Here is a 19,691-nt window from a genome sequence, read left to right as displayed (position 1 = left end):
GGGAGAGCGGGTAGAATCAAACCTGGCCCCCCAACACTGGGGCCCGGAGGAATCTGGATCATTCAAGACGCGTTCCTCGCAAGCCCCTTACAAAGGCAGAAATGGAGGCTCGGCGCGGGCCGCGAACTGTCCCGAGGGCGGAGTGCATTTTACAACCTCTCCGCCTTTGCACCTGTCGCAACCACGCGCCAACTCCGACGGTCCTCACCCAGGGTACCTCAGAACAGCCTGCATTTTTTAAAAGCAATGCTAGTGCCCGAGACCACCACAGGCCTCCTGGGGTGTGTGTGACCCGGGCAGGAGCATTTTCACAGTGCCGCAGAGATTCTGACGCGCATCCCGCCCGCAGATACCCACTCCTTCAAGCACCTCCTTGCCCCATCTTGCAACTGGTCACGATGTAAACAAATGTGCAGACTAATAGGAATTTATCCTATAGAATAAAAGTATGAGCGCTCGAACAAGTGCACAAATATGGAAGTTCAGAGACGTTCACCACAAAGTCCTCCGTAACTGGGACAAATTGGGAAGCCCAATAAAGGAGTGGATGAACAAATTACATACACACAATGGGATGCCATGGCATCAATAAGATTAGGTACATAAACGTCTGTCTATTGACAACGACTCTCACAATATATTGTTAAAAAGGGAAAGTATGTTTCCTAAGAGAGAGCACACAGGCCACGTGGAGCCAGACATGGATCCACTTAGGCAGTGTGACCTCCGGCTGCCTGAGTAACTGCTCTAAACCTGTTTTAAAATCTCTAAAATGCAGGGAGAATAATGCCCTCTCAGAGTTTTGAAGATTAAATCAAATCATTTGCACATTCATTTGAAGTATTTATTGAACATCTCTGACAGGCAAAAAAGAGGCAGTTCCTGCCCTCTGAGCTTCCGGTAGTGAAGAGAACAGACATTAAACAAAGGTAAAAAGCAGACAAAGGTACAAGTAATCAAGGGAAAGTACTGGGTGTGATGCAACTAACAAAGGAATGGAGACATTTAAGATGAAACCTAAAATTCTTTTTTTTTTTTAAAGATTTTATTTATTTATTTGACAGAGAGATAGAGAGAGAGAACAAGTAGGCAGAGAGGCAGGCAGAGGGAGAGGGAGAAGCAGGCTCCCCGCCGAGCAGGGAGCCCGATGCGGGGCTTGATCCCGGGGACCCTGGGATCATGACCTGAGCCGAAGGCAGCTGCTTAACCAACTGAGCCACCCAGGTGCCCCGAAACCTAAAATTCTTAAGAATCATGTCTGGTGTAGGCAGGGGAACAGATGACATGGACAAAGGCCCTGAGGCAGGAGGAGCTGCTGCCAGCCAGCACTTGGCATAAGGCCTGACATATAGGATGTGCCCATACACGATAGCTATGGTAATTGAAAAAACAGGGATCTGTGTGTTCACATTAAGGGCTAAAAGGCTGGAAGGCCCAACAGCTGAGTGTCAGTCATGATTACAGAGTGGTTGGATTTAGGGTGAATTTTATTTTCTTCTTGGTATTTCAGTCTTGTTTAAATTACTTCTTATAATGAACATGTACAACATAAGAAAAAACAGTGACTTATTTTTGGGGGAAAAAGAACAAGAATGTTTCGTTGTTTACATGCAGACTACACCCACTAGTCTCACCCTGAAACAAAACCAAACCCTGCTGCTCTGCTTGGAACCAGGCATTGACTTGGGCAGTGCCACCTTCGACTGTGCCTCTCACAGGGCTCCCCACACTGAGGGGTGACTGCTGGCCTGCCATAACTCACTTTGGTCCAGTGCTCTCCCAACCCAGAGCCTCAGTAACCCCCTGCAGAGGGCTGCCTGAGCAGCCGGTCAGGTAAGTGGGCGCAGCACCTCTCACTCTGCGCTGTCCCCACAACTCCCCTCTGGACCTGCCCAGAGGCTGCGGTGCTAACAAAGTGGCCCAAGGGGGCACAAACGAAGGCTCAGTAGAAACTGCAGAAGAAAGCTAGCTGCACCACACCCAGCCTCAGCAAATCACTGGTATTCTCCCTATGGCCCTGGATCCCAACTCAATGAACATCTCTTCCAGTTGGCACCTTGCCCTGGCTGGGAGAACAGAGACTGGCTCTCATGGCTGGAGCAGCCTTAGCCAAGTCACTCCTCAGGACATGGGTTCTTCACCTGGAAAGGGAGAGACAGACAACCACATATCCAGAGATCTACCACAGATTGGGCAATTACTACAGGTCAGAGAAGTGAGCTTTGAATATGCTTTTTCATTTACTACCTTTGATGCCTCCCTTTTTAGGCCTCTGCTCACAGTGCCTGTCACCTTCTCCCCGCCCCCCCAGTCTTGCAGGATTTGTTACTTCCTCCAGGATTAGGCAAGAAGGTGTACCCCATGGTTTGACACAGAGATTAAGCTTGGGGATGGGAAACAAGTTTGCTTTTGGATAAGCTGAAACATAAGGACTGAGGGTTATCAGTGGCAAGAGGGCAGGTGCCATCGGCTTTGGGATCTCAGAGGATGCAGCTGCCAAGAAGAAAAGAGTAGAGAGGAGACTAGGCTTAAAAAAAAAAAATTGCTTCAGGGGCACCTGGGTGGCTCAGTCAGTTAAGCATCTGCCTTAAGCTCAGGTCATGATCTCATCTCAGGGTCCTGGGATTGCCCCCCTGTCCTCCGACCCCCCCCCCCCCACTCCACACATGGTGGAGTGCTCAGCAGGGAGTCTGCTTCTCCCTCTGCCCATGCTCTTGTGCTCTCTCTCAAATAAATAAAATCTTTAAAAAAAAAAAAAAAAAAAAAAAGCTTCGTTTAAGGGGCAGGTGAGGAAAGAGGAGGAATCAGGAAGAGACAGAGCTGACTCAGACTGAGGACAGAGAACCAGGACAACAAAGCAGCCCAGAAGCCTGCAAGGATCATCTCAGAGAGCTTCCAACAACATCTCTCTGGGGGCAGTGACGGGACAGGAGAGGAAGATGTGGGGCTGGGATAAGGAGGGACAAGGGCTGTGGACCAGGGAGATTTTGCCCCTGGGGTCATCTAGTAACGTCTAGAGACTGCTATGAGCATCTGGTGGGCAGAAGCTAAGAATGCTGCTGATATCCTACAACACACAGAACAGCCATCCTTATATACACAACAAAGAATTATCTGGCCCTAAATGTAAATAGTGCCACTGTTGGAACCCCCTGCCTGAGGATATAGGGGAGCTCCCAGACTCTCCAGGGGCGCCTCAGATTGGACTTGGAAGCTCAGCAAACAGGAACACTATCCAAGACCATGCTGAGAACACCACTGAAGACATCACTGTCAGCACCATTGGGCACCGCTGGTGTTAGTCTAGTCTGGTCACTAGAGCCGCCCCCATCCCCTGCCCCACTGCTACCTCTGGTCCCAGCAGCCATACCTAGTCCTACCAGCGCAACTCCCGCACAGGCTGGTACATCTGGTTGATGGCACAGGGCTCACAGGACTTAATCCTGGCTGCAAGGAAGCCTGACAAACAAGTGCCCTCGGGCGTTACACCTCCTGCCGAGGAAGCGGGAAGTCTCTGCCTGCAGTGAGACTTGAGACGGAGTTCCAGGAACGAGTAACCACAACAAAGGCATCAAAGGGAAGGAGAGAGAGAGGGAGAGCAGAGCAGTTCTGTTTCTTTCTTTGAAGCTGTCAGATGGGAAAATTTGGGCTCATTTGAGAATGGAGAGGAAGGAATCAACCAAGATGGAGAGGCTGAAGGTGTAGAAGGAAGAGCCTAGGAGGATTAGGGGAACCAGATGGGACAGAGGTGAAGATGGGTTAAGATTGGGCCCCTCTCTTTAGTTGTGCACACAGGGATGCTCAGCAAACCTAAAGGATGATAGAAGAACCATCTGAGAAGGGCATCTGTCACTGAGAAGCGGGCCCCAGCCTCAGAAAAGCAGTTTAGGGCTGGGCGGAGGGTTCAGACATTATCAGATTCATTTTGTCAATGAAGCCACAGCACAGGGAAGGGCTGGGCCAGAGTCACTCAGCAAGTCTGAGGGGCTGAGACAAGACTCCCATCTCTCTTGGACTCTGTCAGTGTGGGGGGCTGCAGGGTTCTGGGATGGTCAGATGTCTCTCCCCTTTTAAGACGCAGACCTAGCTTGGCAAGGTCAAAGAGACTGAACTGGAATTCCCACCGGAGCCCCTCCCTCCTCTGCCTGGGAGGGACATGATTAAAGGGTAGCTGCCAATTCAGGGCCTAATTCCCTTGCAGCTTCCCTGCTCTGTGGCCCCCGGTCTCTGCCATGGGGAGCTCTCTCACCAGTCCAACTTGGGGCAGCCCTGCCATTACAAAGCACAGCCTCCTGCAGAGCTAGAGCCTGTCCCCTGACATCCCCTACCCACAGGCCAAAGGTCTCCTGGGGTTGCCAGAGATGACACGTTGAATCTACCCTGCACCTGTTCATGGACTATCCCCAATATCTGATGGGACAGAGATCATGCTGCTCTACGGTCTTTGGCTGAACACCTTTGGACACTCCTTCATGAAGGACAGTGCTGAGAAAGGACTAGGAGACCTAAGCCAAGGCCCTGCTTCACTGCCTTGCCAGGCCCCTGGCCCATGAAAGGGCTCACAGCTCCCTGGGGCCCAAACCGGCCTCTGTTAGCCCAGAGGGTCTGCTGGCTTTTACGGTGTCTTTGCAGGGGGCTGGGACCTGTGCTGGGCAGCACAGTGCCATAGTGGGGCCAGCAGCAGGCACGGCACTTCCACAAGTGGCTCAGAGCCCTCCTCAAGGGCGGCCAGCGGTCCTAACCCAAAGGGAGAGTCCAGCCTGGGATCCTTCCAACCTCCCCCAGCATTTCGACATGGTTTGATCTGCAGCATGGCAGCCTCTGAAGACCCCCTTGGCACCCTCTCCAGGGAGGCCCCTGGAAGGAAATTCAGTCCTCTGTGGCCCAGTCACTTCTGTTAGGGCGCAGAGCCGGCTCCAGGGGGCTGAGCAAATGCCACCTCCCTGTTCACAGGGGCCAGCTCTCACCACCAGTCGATGCCTCCGCCTCTTCCTCCAGAGTTGTCTCCTCCTGGCCCCTTGAGCCCTGGGCTGTTCCCGGCTATAACTCCGACTGGGATCTTGAGATCCGTGGGCCCTTTCGGATCTCTTTCCGCTTCTCCTCTTTCTTCCTGCGTTTCTCCTCCTCCCTCAGGGCCTTCTGGAAAGGGTCGGTGCTGGAAATGAACTGAGAGAAGAACAGAGCAGTCTGGTTTATCCACCAGCAGCGAAGAGTTTGCTCTGAGTTAGGCTGCTGTGGGCTTGTGGCGGCGGGAAGATTGCCTAGACACAGGCCCTGCCCTCAGGGAGCCCGCAGACAAGATGGTTCAATGAGCCTGGGGGAAGCTGCTTAGAGGGTCCTTAAAGATAACCAGGAGCTCACCAAGCAAACAGGGTGAGGGAAGAAAAGGACATTCCAGGCAGAGGGGCACGTGCTGGGATGTGAACCTGCATGGGGCTCCTCCTCTCAGGGTGAGGGGGCTGAGTGCCCAAGACAACCATAGACACCCGCCCCCCCACCTGTGCCACACCCCTGAGGAGGGGAGGGCAGCCACTGAGAGCAAGAGACCACAGGCATCCCGCTGCTTGCGAACAAGCCGCAGAGAAGCCCAGGCAACGGAGTACACCCACAGGAAGCAGTGGGTCAGAGGTCAAACTGGCAGAACCTGAAAAAGAGGTGGAAAAGAAGATGGTAGTGCCCAGGCTCGTGGCTTCCACGGTGCATGGATGGTGGTCCTGGTGAGACAGGAACACAGGGCGAGCCAGGGTGGGAGGAGGAGGACTTCAGTGGAGGCATTCCTCAACTGCAATCCCCAGGGCTTCTGCTCTCTGCAGACTGGCTCATCTAAACCCATGGCTTCTGTTAGGAGTCGATGTCAGTTACCACTCAAATCTGCATCTCCGTATCTAAATGCCGCTAGATGTCCCAAACGAGCCCCAGACTTGGCATGGCTCCATCTCCCCAAAACCCAGTCCTCTTCCAGTGTCCCTGTCCTCACGAACAGCAGGGCTCCACACCCCCACCTCTCTCCCTCCACACGAGTCCTTGGCCAACGCCTGGCTCAGTGTAACTCCTAGGTCTCTCTCAAACTCATCTACTTCTCTCCGTCTCTCCTATCGCTAACCCCATCACCACCTCCACCTCCCTCCCAATGACTCTCGGGAACGTCCAAAGCTCTCTGCACCCACTTGGGTCCCTCTCGAGCCATTCTCCTCACTGCAGTTAGTTCTTTTCAAAAATGCAAATCTGACCATGTCACACTCCTGCTTAAACCCTTCCGTGACTCTGCATTACTCTCAGGATCAAGTTCCACACGCTGCATCTGCAGGCCCCCACTGCCCACCGCTTCGGGTTCTCGGATTCCCTGGTTGCTCCCACTTCCAGGCCTCCGCAAGTGCTGTGGTCTAGGCCCAGAATGCTCTTTCCAGCCCCTGCCCCCTTAGCCATGTTAGTTCCACCCTCAGGGATCTGCCCTGACTCCTAGCTGGGGCTGGGGCTGGACCCTCCCTCATGATCACATGCTTCGTGCCTGTCGCCCCCACTAGAGAACACTCTCTGAGGACAGGAGGATGATGTCAGGTGCTGCCCACTGTGCCATCACTCCCTAGCACAGGACCTGCCTGGCTTGTAGATCGCACTCAGTATGTATTTTGTAAATGAACAAATGAATCATGTTAGAATATGAAATGCAGTAATAGTACCCCAGACTCAGGTTAACTATGCTGTGAAATATGCCCATTTTATTTGTTCTTAGGGCAAATGTGACAAATGTTTGATCAAGGTAGACATTAAAAACAAACTAGAAGTTCTACCTTGTGGAGCAATCTACCTGCCATGTTAGATCGAACTATGAGACTGGAAGATGGGGTGAAATCAGAGAAGTGTGGCCCAGAAAGGGTAGGTGATATGCTTAAGTCACACAGCAAGTGGGAGGTACAACTGGGACTAACCCCCAGGCCTTCCACCTCCCTGGCCAGTGTCCCCCCTATCACACTCTGCCTCCTGTCCCTATGAGTTAACTCTGACCCTCTTGGGAGGGATGAGCAGCTGGGAGCTGGAAGCACACCCCGCCCCAGGTCACAGAGGATCCCAGACCCTGTGGCTCTGGCTGGGGTAGAGCAAGTCAAAAGATCTGGGCCCTCCAACCCCAGCTGGCTCAGCCTCACCAGGGGAGCCCAAACCTGGCTCGGTCAGAAGGGAAACACTGCCTTTCCTTTTCAGAGACCCCTTCCCCACAAGGCCTAACTAATGCCTACTTTAAATTCCTGATGCTAACCTCAAGCGGGCCCTTCGTGCGGCCTGGCAATCCAGGTTGTCTCCCTGGCCTGCTCACTCAGCCGTTCTAGACACACCTTCTCAAGCCCCCAACCCTGCCCCACTCCTTCCCCACAAACCACTGCAGAGGACAGAAGCACTCACAAGACAACTTCCACAAGCTCCCACCTCCACACCCACCACCCCAGCTGCTTCTGTGCCCAAGCTGCTCTTGGAGGCAAGGCTGACCCTTCCCCTGGACGCCAGCAACTCTCCCCTGCCTTACTTGCTCAGGGATGAAGCTCCACAACCCTTGTGCCCCTGCACCATCAATTCTTCCTCCCTAATGTGCTGTCCCCATCAACATGCTGAATCTCTCCCACCTGATGAAAATCTCCCCCTCCAGCTATTCTCCCATTGGTCTGTTCCCCTTGAAAGGAAAGCTCTTCAAAGGTAGTCTGCACTTGCTGTGCCCACTTCCTTGCCCCTTATTCTCTTGAAATCCAATCTTTGTCCCCACTGCTCCACCAAAACAGCTTCTATTAGGATCTCTGGTGGCCATCGTCCATGTTCCTAAATCCAGTGGCCGGTTCTTAGGCCTCATGCTCCTCAGCCATCCAGCAGATTCTACAAGCCGCTCATTCCCTCTTTGCTACGCTTTCCTCACAGGGTCTCTGGAAAACGATCCTCTCCTGTGTTTCTACTCTCCCACTGTCACTCTGGGACTTCTTTGCTTGTTCCTCCCCATCCTCCCTCCTCTACCTGCAGGCACATCCCAGACCTCAGCCCTCTGGTCACTGCTCTATCTGCCCTGACACTCACCTGCCCTGGGGTGATGGGACAGGACCTGTGCCGTGGCTCTTCGTACCTTCCTTCACAGGCTTGACTCGTATTTGCAGCCCCAGCTTCAGCCTCAAATCTAGAGTCATACTTTCAATTGCCTCCTTGACATCTTCATTCAGATGCTCACCAGGTCCAGAAACAAAGTTTTGATCTCCAATCCAGGCCTCAACCTGGTCCCACCACAGTATGCCCATTTTAGAAAATGGCAGCCCCATTCTTCCGTGTGTGCAGGCCAAAAGTCTTCTAGTCCTTCTTAATGAGTCTCTCATGCCACATCTGCTTCCTTAGCAAATCTTATTGGCTCTACCTTCTAAACAACCAGAAGCTCACCATCCTCACTGTTGTCACCCTGGTGTAAGCCGCCATGAACTCCCATATGGACAAGCACAGTAGCCTCCTCATCAGTGTCCCTGTTTCCCACCCTGGTCCCCTAAACTACCCTCCACACAACAGCCAGGCTGATCCTTTAAAGGGGTAGTCAGAGCCCATCACCCTGCTCTCCATGTGTCTCAGAGTAAATGCCAAAGCCCTGAGAAGACCCCCCAAGGGTCTTGTGATCTGGCCTACTCTGACCTTATCTTTTCACGTCCTCCCCTCCCCCAAATATGCTTCCAACTCCAGGCCTTTGCACTTGCTGCTCCTTCAGCTTGGAATGTTCTTTCCCCAGATACACGGCTGGCTCCCTCACCTTGTTCAGGTCTTTTCAGTAAGACCTTCTGTGTCTGAGTCACATGAAGTAACAATTGCACCTCCACCTTATCCCCGAATCCATCACCACATTCCCCTGCTTTTTTTCACCACCTGCCATACTGTATGTTTCTTACTGACTATCTCCCAGGAGAGCAGGGCTAGTCTGCTTCTCTCATGGCTGGGATTTAGCAGATGCTCACTGAATGATAAATAAATGCATGTGCTATGCCTCCGAGCCTTTGTGCAACTAGTCCCTCTGCCTGGAAGGTCTTCCCCAAGATGGTCCACCCGGTGAGTCTTACTTATCCCAGAGCCTCCGCCACCCACCTGCTGAGGCAGGGTCAGGTTCCCTGTCAGGGGTTCCACGGCTCACCACACTCACACTCCCCTCTTCCCCTGGTACAGTGATTGCGCTAGATCAGGACTGTTTCCCTGCTGCCTTCCCCAACAGACTGTAAGCATATGAAGGGCAGGGAGAGGGCCAGCTCCCTGTGGACTGGGGCAGTGGCCAGCACACAGCCTGATACAAGTTCATTCTAGTGACAGGTACGTAAGCAGTAGGAGAGGACTCCCAGAGCACTCCCTGTTGTGGAGAGTGCATGCGGGGAGCTGACTGAACCTGAACTACTGCTGTTGGGACAGGTCCACATGGGAGGCCAAACAGTGAGTCAAATCTTGAGACTGTCCCCAGCCAATGAGAAGTAAGGCAAGGATGTTGCTGTTATGGTTATTTCCAAGCAGAACACACTAGGACAAAGCCAAACTAAATCTATCCTAGAACCCATTCTCTCTGGTGCATGCTCTCACCCTCCTCCTATGTCAGAGGCATTCATGACCTACAGGGCAAGGAGAGCCAGCGTCACAACAATGAAGCATCTCAGTGGGTGTCCCTTGCCGGGAAAGGCACTCTGCCATGGCCTTAAGTGTCCTTGCATATTCTTGCTGGGGATGCCCTGACTGCTCTTACACTGGCCATTTATCAGGGTTGCAATGGAAGCAAGCAACCTCGAGGGATGTTATGTGATGGAGTGACAGCAACCCTAGTAGGGAAACCCACATTTCCCATTCTGCTGCCTGAAGCAAAGCCCTTGGTTCAAGGGGGCCCTTGATTCAGAGGTTCCCCTAAATACTCATGCCTGGTCCACTGATTGTTCACCTAAATCAAGAGCTAATGGTGTTGTCCAGAAGAGTTAACATAGCCAGACTGACTGCTATCCTTTGAAAGACCTGCTTCTAAGGTTGGATCTTGGCTGGTGTCTGGAAACTTGGATTTTGGGAGGGCTCCCACCACCCTAATTAATAAGTGGCTCACTGAGCCTAAACTGCAAACAATGTGGTTTATGCTGAACACCTGCTTTTCTCCTGGGAGTCTGGAATTCTGGTATGCACTGGGCAGAGGGTGCTTAAGTGACCAGCTCCCAATAAAAACTCTAGGCACTGAGTCTTTAATGAGCCTCCCTGACAGACAACTTCTCACAGGTCACATCTTGTTGCTGGGGGAATGAAGTATGTTCCTGGGGGACTCCATTGGGAGAGACTCATGGAGGCTTGCACCTGGTTTCCCTCAAACTTCACCCCATGAGCCTTTTCCCTTTCCTGATTTTGCATTGTATCCTTTCGCTGTAACAAATTACAGCCATGAGCACTATACACTCAGTCCTCATCAAACCTGGGGACGCTTTTGGGTACCCTAGACACTGGTGTTTACTGGCGGCGGCAGCCATCCAGCCCCAGTGACGATGCTGGAAGACTAACTGCCATCAAGGCCAGTAAGATAATGATCTGAATTAGAAGCCACACCACCCTTGCCTAGATAATATTCTTAACACCATGCACGTTATATTTCTACAGACTGTCATTAGCTCCTAGCCATCTGGCCTGCCCCTCAAAAGACTATAGACTGGCAGATCAAAGACAACCATTCTTCTCTGGGGCCACAAACTATGGAAACAAACTGTGGTTGACAGTTTAACAGTCCAGGTCACTTGTTTCGATGCCCATCATAAGGCCCATTCTCTGATGAGACCAACCAGAATCAAAACACTGATCGAGATGACACTGTCCAGTTAACTGGCACTGCCACCTAAATGCATCATTGTACAAGATGTGGCGACATACCTGCACAGAGCAGAGGACTCCGTATTTCTGGCTTGACTACCTAGAGTCCCTGGCTGGGATGGTATGACCTGAGATCGTTAGGATAATGACCACTTGGTTGAGTATGCTCCCTCCAAGTCTCCCTACAGTGGCCCATGTGGCCCAAGATGGAAGATACAATGTGTCTCTGAATGTTTTGTAAAAATGCCCTTGTCCCATTCACATCTGACCCTTCTGGATGAAAGAAAGGTCCAGGTGAGAGTAGGGGATGATTGGAGAAAAAGTGGAATTACAGGTCCTGGGATGTGACACCCTGATTTTGCAGCAATAATCTTAGTATCTGGGGAGGGAACAATTAATCCTCTGGGTCTCTCAGATCCAGCACCGCCACTTGGCAAACAATCCTAGGGTCTGCCCAAGCCAAGTGGCAGCTGCAGCTGACAATGTGATCAGCTGTGGGGTGTGTCACTCTCAACCTTGTGATAGGAAAACTCACACGGACATAGTTGGTAGTGAACTACTCTAATGTGCTTGATGCCATCAAAAGCAGCTCCCAAGGTGACCCTGTGCAGACACACTCAGCAGTACGACCTGGTTTAATCTGACAGATACACATGCATCTGCTTCTCCTGATGCCTAAGTGACCTTCCATTGTGCCAAGTAGGGCAACTGAGGCTGCAACTCCATAGGGACATTGCCCTCAGCGCTCAGGCCAATAATATAATGGTGACTCAAATCAAGTAATAACATGTGGGAAACAGTGGGCCATGAAATGTCTCTTTACTGGGGCGCCTGGGTGGCTCAGTCAGTTAAGCAACCAACTCCTGATTTTGGCTCAGCTCTTGATCTCAGGGGTGTGAGATGGAGCCCTGAGCCCCATGCAGGCTCCATGCCAGGCATGGAGCCTTCTTAAGATTCTTTCTCTCTCTCTCTCCCTCTGCCTGCCCCACCCCCCGCCCACTAGCACATGCATGTGTGCACACTCTCTAAAAAAAAAGAAAAAAGAGAAATGTCCCTTTACTGGGGATGAGGACTGCTTTGGGTCCATCTATTGCTCCCTGTAATTATTGACAATGACATCAAAGATCAGCAGGTCAGTCTAAACTCTTGCATGGACAGTAATGGGTAACTGATTGGCCTCAGACCACGTTCTGATTATCTAATAGAAGACCTACTGGCCCGCCCAGGACTTATCATAGCTGGCTGAGTCTGCCATGCTGGAGGATTGAGATCAACACTGCAGGTTGGCTTCATCCTGCTGCTTAAGAGTCCTGTTGATGGCAGCCTTAATCAAACGGCAGTATAAGACAAACTGAACATATCTGATCCTAGCCTCTACCTATCAGACCAATCAGACTAAACAACACATTCGTGTGGAAATTTAAGTTAAGCCAAGAGGGCTGAGGGGTGAACTGTGAGGGAGGCAATCAACCACAGCCCTGAGCATCCCTGAATGTTCTCACTGGGTACACCAAGAAAGCAAAGCCCTGATCACTTCTGTCTAGGCCATTTGTCAGGACGGCTTGCAGAGAACAACCTGGAAGGGTGACATGATGACTGCCCCCAAAGAGCAGGTTTGCTTCTGCTCACTATAAAGGCTATGAATATCACAAACTCCGTATTCTTCAGCTTCATGCAAACCCACTGCATGCACAGCATCTGCCTGGGCCCCTCTGGGTCACCTCTGGGTGACTTGGGGAACATGGGGAACCCACAGGACCAGGCCAACAGTCTGGATATTGCTTTTGTTGTAATAAACTCTGATGTCTCTGACCTGTCAGCATCCATGAAACAGTAGCAAGCTAAAATCCTAGACCCCTCACGGACCCTGACACTCCTCCCTATACCAGAGGAGAACCTGGGATTTGTCAAGTCCCGTCCTCCAGCCTTTCCTGCCCCTGCTGCCCTGCCCTGCCACCTCTGAATCCCAACCCCCACTGTGTGTGTCCCCATCTGTCACCCTACCCTGCAGCCTTCAGCCCTCAGAGCCCATCTCAGTCCCCTAGGATGAAAGCATATGCAGGAATGTGAGACAGAAGCCTGGCTGAGCACTCAGAGGCTCAAGGGCAGAGAAACATGGCCTGAGTTCCCCGGCATCCACTTGATGTTGGATGCCTACTGTGTGTTCACAGCCTCTGACTGCCCCCCACAGCTGGGGTCCATACCCCATGAAAAGATAGGGAGCCTGAGGCTAAGACAGGGGCAGTGGCTTGCCCAGAGGCACCAATGAGCAAGTGATGGCATGCGCATCCAGACCCAAGCATGTCTGGCTCCAAGTCGAAAGCCCTCACGCTCCATTCACGGTGCCCCAGCCTCTATATGACCGGGCTTCCCATGACCCAGCAGAGGCAGAGTAGACATGGCCATAGGCCCCAGCAGCTTACCTCTGGGCGGTCTACTTTAAATGGGTTCTGGAAGTCAGAGTCCTTCTCGCTGATCCCCAGCTCCTGGGCCATCTGTGGATGAGGAAAAGTTAGTCATCCTCTGCCTTCTCCTGACTCCTTACCCACGGCCACTCTCTCCATGGTGGGACCCAGGCCCAAGGCTTAGGCAGATGTGGAATAGGTGATGACCCCTAGGGACCCAGGTCAGCACAGACGGGATCTCAAGGTGCCCTGAGGCTTATCAGAAAACACAACCAAGGGCTGATATTCAGGCCCAATTGAAGGCAGATGCAAGGTTCATGATACACCACCAGGCAGAGGGCTCCTGAACCTCCTCTGCCCCAGTCAGTCCTTACCAGGCTAAGGATGGGCGAGTGGGGCCCCTGGTCAAACACGCCCGACTGGTTGCAGAAGCTGATGCCCCAGCGGATGAGAAGGTTCCAGTTGGAATTGTGGTCAAAGTAGTGGTGCACAATCCTCGGGAAGCGCAGCACCACATCACCGAAGAAGGCCGTGTTCTCCACTACTTGGGAGAAAGCTGGCGAGAGGATCCTGATGAGTGGCCTGGGCAGATGCCCTTCTACTGCCCGCCTGGCCAGCCCCAGCCACCCTTCAGAGAACGGAAGCCCATTAAGCCTACTAATCAGAGCAGGGAACTGTGCCCGCTCTCCACAGGTGCTGACCACGTGTGCAGTGCATGCTAATGGCTTTATGTCCACCAGATCACTGAATCCTCAAAACCACCTCGAGGGAGATGTAGCTACTATTCCCATTGTACAGATGGAAAACTGAGGCTCAGATGGCTGGTGAGTGGCAAATCTGGGCTGCAAACCCAGGTCTAACTCCAAAGGCCATGCTATAGCTCATTTGTTGTGGGGACCAGAGAGGTGGGTGCCATTTGGCACACGAAGACACATGCGTCATATGAGGCTTGGCTGGGTCTGACTTCCCCAACTTGGCCTCAAACTATCCAGAGCCAGGCCCCATTGTTAACACAACTGCAGTGTATGTGAGGAGCAGGTCTATTAGGATGACCAGGGAACACATTAGGGTTTTTTTGTTGTTTTTTTTTAATATCTTTCCAATTTTATTTTATTTTTACTTTTTTAAAAGATTTTTATTTATTTATTTTAGAGAGCAAGAGAGAGCGTGCACACATGAGCTCGGGGGACAGGCAGAGGGAGAAGGAGAAGCAGACTCCCCACTGAGCAGGGAGCCCAATGCGGGACTCGACCCCAGGACCCTGGGATCATGACCTGGGCCGAAGGCAGATGCTTAACCAACTGAGCCACCGAGGCACCCCTTTATTTTAAATGCTTCTTGAGATTTATAGTAAAATAACTTTAGACTTCCATCATACATCATAAAATTCCTTCACTTGGCTTTCCCTCATGTTATCATCTTACATAACCATTGTACAACTATCTAAACAAGGGAATTAACATCGATACTAATCATTAGACCTTAACTGAATTTCACCAATTTTCCTACTAATGTCCTTCCTCTAGTCAACAGATCAGTTCAGACTAAGTTAGTGTGCCCATCATGGCAGCAGGCCCCCCCCTACCTCGGCTATCATGAAATAGAACTACATACCCAGCCCTACTGGAAGTCCCTGTTTGAGCCATCCCTGCAGATAAGGCCCAGGCACCCCTCACCAGCACTGGCCAGGCCACACAGAGAGATAAGTGGACTCCGCCAAAGATATGCCAGGTTGGGTCCAAGACAAGTGGAATAGGGACCTCTGGGTTTCAGAACAATCTTGAACCTCAAAGAACTCAGGAGTTAGCCTGGTTTACAGGTTTGCAAGAGCAAACCACTGTCCTCTTTTATCTGGAAAACGGAGGCAACAGTGCCTTCCTCAGAGCAGAGATTTGAGATGGTGTTTGTAAAGTACCCATCATTTAATATATAAGCGCTATTTCCATCCTCTCTCAGGCAGGGTAACCTAACAAGTTTTATTGTTAGAATATAACCAGTTAACCGGAGAGAGGGGGAATTACCACAGGAGAACGATTCTTGGAAGAGGGGATGAACGGACACACAGAACATTATCTTACTTATCTGTTCTTCCCACCTTGTCTCAAAAAGGATTTAAGGGGGTTGGGGCTTTAAAACAGTAGTAAAGAGCACTCTTAACTGCCCCCACTGGCCAGTCTCTTCAATAGAGCTCAGTTTTTTTCTCCTATAAAGGGTAACAACCCTTGCCTTCTCTACCACAAGGGTCAGGATGGTAGAAAAGGCAAGAATCCCTGAGGTGGGGTCATGGGTAGAGGTTTCTCCCTATTTCCCTTGCCCCAACCACAGTACAGTGCAAAGGAAATATCCATGTCAGGGGCCCAGAAACTGGCTCTGAAGCCCAGAAATGCCCAGAGAAATATGGATTAAGTATCCATACACCCAAGGGAACCACTTGGAAGGTGTTATAAGAGGATACTTCCAGAGAAAAAGAGAGTGAGAAGAATAGGAGGGAAGGAGCAGCTAGAGAAGATCAAGGTGGTGGGGAAGAGGAAAGGGAAGATTGGGAAGACCATACCATCCTTCAGTTTCTCGTCCTGGGGGAAGGGCCCATCTGGGAGCACATCTGCAGCAATGAGCACTGTCCGCGAGTCCTCCAGCACCTGAGGGAACCCCACCTGGGCTGAGTGGCTTTGCAGAGCCCTTCACAGATGGTCCTATTTATTTAAACCCTATTTCCAGTCTTTTGTGCATGTAGTTCCCCTCATTGAACACCAGCCCTTTAGGAAACTCCTACCCATCCGTCAGTGCCCAGATCGAAGACTGGGCCTGCCCTGAGCTGCCCCATGCCCACACGTACCTTAAAGAGCCCCTTGAGCATGACGTCAAGAATCTTGTACTGCTGGTGGACATCGTTTAGGTGTGCCAGGTTTTTCAGGGCCAGCAGCTGTTCTCGCCGTTTCACTTCAAACATCTTCTTGTCTGAGCAGCATGAAGTTAAGGGGCTGGCACCCATACTCCTGCCTGGACAATCCAGTGGCCCCAGTCCAGAGGGCCCATTCCCAACCAGCAAGTATCTGCAAGGGCCATAGATGCCCATGGCTGAGACACTCCCTCCCCCTCTCCCCACACCTCCAGGGAAGAAACAGACTGAGACATGGGCATCCTGCAACCTATCCTTAGTTCATTTCACATAGGATTCTATATCCAACACCCTGAACACAACCCTCAGGACCTGGCTCCTGCCCTCCCCTCCCCATGGTCTTCCTGCTACTTGCTGCAACCATTCACTATTCCCAGAACCTCCACTCCTCTGCTTACACTCTACACTTCACCTGGGATGCCACCAACCCCCCTTCTCCATGAGTTTCTGTTCTTTCAAGACCCAGTTCAAAAGCCACAGCACCATGTTTCTCCCTGCCCCTCTTCCCCAACCATGGTTCATTAAAGTGCTGACTACAGAGTACAGCGTGAGGTCTGTGAGTTTCTCAAAGCCAGGGACTGACTGGTCCTAACTCTTCTTTGTGTCCCTAAGGTCTGGCCCAGAGCAGGTAGCCCAGTATGCCAGGGCCTGAGTCTCCACCTAGGGTCTCACCCACAAGATGCAAAGCACATGCACAATCCTCAGAGAACCTTGTGGCTCTGAGAAGTATGCCTTGTCTTCTCCATTTAACATGGGGAAACTAAGGATCAGAAGAGAATTGACTTGATCAAGGTTTGGTTAGAGCACCTCACCTTTTCTCCCCTGTTCTCATAGGCTGGGTCTGCTCCAACCCTGGAATCCGAGGGGTTGTGGGTACAGAAAGACTTTATCCCCCTCAGAAGCAGCTTATTAACCCCACCTCCACCCCAAAGGATACAGATCTCCAGGCTCGGGTCCAGGGAGGTCTTCAGGGTGTCTGTGACTCCTGTCCCAGACAATAGCAGGACAAAGAGGTACTGAAGAAGATCCATATCCAAGATCCTAGAGCTAGGAAAGCAACCCAGAGAGAGGTGAGATCCAGAGCTTGGTTATATAAAATAAAGACTGCAGGTAAACAGCAACTTCCTGACATGGCATGGCCTCCAAATACCAAGAACCCAGCTTTAGGGAGCCCTGGAGCCCCAGTTTCAGCCCAGGGCCTGTGACCACCAGACACACAATGAACACTGTGGGATGGTAGGAGGGAGGAAAACAGATAATATTGGCAATATAGGGATGCTTAGTGCACAGGGGTCAGTGTCTAGAACTCTGGGCTAGAGCCCTAGCTCTGCCTCTGTCTGTGGGCCCTGGGGCAAAGTGCTCAGCTTCTCTAAGCCTCAGTTTTTTCACTTGTAAAATAGAGATAAGGAAGTCCCCTCCTTGCTGTAGGGAGAAAGAACTGGGTGAGGCATTATGCCTGGGGAAAGGGCCTGTCATTACCATTCCCTTTCAACACACCCCATCCTGGACCCCAGGAAGGTGTCTGGTTAAGGAAGCCCAAGCAGTCAGGGGAGTTGTGAAACTTCTGCAGTTTCTCTCCCTCTCTGACTTCTGTCCTCAGAACAGAAGATGGGGCCCGCCTGGTTGGCTCAGTCAGTGGAACATGCAACTCTTGATCTTGAGGTTGTAAGTCCAAGCTCCACACTGGGTGTAGAGATTATTTAAAAATAAAATCTTAAAAAAAAAAAAAGGACAGAAAAAGGGATTTGGGGCAGGAAAGGAGGAGGCACAGTCCTGGGTAAGAAGGCTGCCTGCCACTCACTCACTCTGGAAACACAGGCACCACAAACAACACCTGTTCCTATTCAAGCACCATTCCCTAATTATTTTTTAAGTACCACATTCAAGGCACTGTTTTAGACCTGGGAATACAGCAGTGTCTAAGACAAAAATCACTGCATTCATGGTACTTATGTCCCTAGTAGGTGAAACAAACAACAAACTTGTAAAACAAGCACAGAAGGATGAGGGAGTTGGTGAAACACACACTGAAACACAGTGGTCAAAGGAGGCCTCACGCTCAGATGACAGCTGCCCAATTTTACCAATGTGGAAACCAAGGCACAGAAAAGTGAGGTGATTGTCCAAAGACACTCAGCTATTCCCGGGCTAATGAGATTCTAAATGAGTATAGGCTACCTCAAAGCTGCCACTGTACTAGCAGGACACCTGCTCCAGGGGAAAGACGCTCAGTGATTGAGAGAGAGCCTGCAGAGGTCATTCAGAGAACCGCCCCGGTGCCACCCTACGAGGATGAGACAACTGAAGCTTCAAGAATGGGAAGGAGTAGTCCAAGTTCACCCAGGACCACCTGCCTTCCAACATCATGCTCTAGACTCAAGGGAACCAGACCCGGGCTAGGGCAGAACTTGAAGCCAGGGGCTATCTGACAGCCGGTAATGACCGAAGCGGGAGAGAAGTGGGAAAGGAAAACCGAAAAAGCAGATTGAGTGGAGACTGATCCTGCTTTTTCTGTTACTCCCACTTACCCTGCCTCTCAATCCCGCCTCCCGCCCGGTGCGTTCCCAGAGCTCTTCCCGGCTGGGTACGCGACTCTGAACCCATTCTGTAAGGGTGACACGGCGATGGCGGGCTGAGCCGCTACGTGGACTCGCGGACCCGGCTTCCTGCCCCGAGCCTTTGGGGCGTCCAGAGGAGAGAACGAGTCCTTCCAACGAGAAGCGTTCGGGGCCGCGAATCTCATCCCCTAGCCCCAGCAGCAGGTTCGGGGGCCCTTGGTCCCTGCCCCCCAGCCCCCCCAGAAGTCCGCCCTCCCGGGACCCCCGCCGCCACCTACCAGGCAAGTCGCTGCGGGAAGGGGCGTGCGGATAGGACGGCGGTGCGCAGCCCGGCTCTAGAGTCCACGGGGCGAACAGCAGAGGCGCGGAACCTCACACTAGGCGCCAGGCAGCATCGCAGGAACCTCCAAGCACCGCCCCCGGCCAATGAGCGCGAGCCGCGACGGCCGCTCAGCTGACCTCACTTCCCGCCCCGACCCGCCCCGCCCCCAGCGCGGTAAACCGGGGTCTAGTCCCGCCCACCTTGTGCCGGGGCGCGATTGTCACCCTGTCACGGCCAGATTGCAGGAAGTTAAGTCTGCGGGAGTCTGGGCCCGACGCAAAGGGCGCGTCTGCGGACTGGGGCCCTGACCGAAACTTTTCATCAGCTGTCTTTTAAACTGCAGTTGACAGGATCAGTTTGGTGGGTCACGACTAGCACTGTTTTTTTTCTTTTTTTAAGAAATCGGCAGTGCGGAGTTGGTGCATCCCCTGCTCGCCTCTCCAGTCCACCAGCTTCTAAACCTGGTTCGTCGGGGGCCTCCCTATCCGTTCATTAGGACGGAGTTCAGACCAGTTTTGTGCAGGGTCCGTACAGCCAAGCCCGAGGAGCAGGGTGGGCTGCCCAGTTACCGGCACCCAGGTGTGGGTGGGGGGGCAGGGGGCTCGGCAGGCGGACAGGGAGCCAGAGGCGCAGTGGGCTGAGCCGGGAACAGGAAGCAGGCACAGTTGTGGAGAGCAGACCTT

General features: G+C 52.2%; 1 protein-coding gene across 1 annotated transcript; it reads right to left on the bottom strand.

Moving 5' to 3' along the window:
- Window positions 1-830: 830 nt before the first annotated feature.
- Window positions 831-19,090, bottom strand: CCDC134 (coiled-coil domain containing 134). The gene is made up of 7 exons (XM_036098273.2): window positions 18,965-19,090; window positions 17,066-17,175; window positions 16,066-16,187; window positions 15,784-15,868; window positions 13,604-13,785; window positions 13,248-13,319; window positions 831-5,166 (listed from the first exon to the last, which is right to left on the bottom strand). The coding sequence occupies exons 2-7, from the start codon at window positions 17,157-17,159 to the stop codon at window positions 5,041-5,043; spliced, it is 681 nt and encodes a 226-aa protein (XP_035954166.1). The 5' UTR covers window positions 17,160-17,175; window positions 18,965-19,090; the 3' UTR covers window positions 831-5,040.
- Window positions 19,091-19,691: the final 601 nt, after the last annotated feature.

The sequence above is a fragment of the Halichoerus grypus genome, chromosome 6 (assembly GCF_964656455.1).
Source record: "Halichoerus grypus chromosome 6, mHalGry1.hap1.1, whole genome shotgun sequence".
Lineage (NCBI taxonomy): Eukaryota > Metazoa > Chordata > Mammalia > Carnivora > Phocidae > Halichoerus > Halichoerus grypus.
This window is presented reverse-complemented; position numbering and strand designations above follow the sequence as displayed.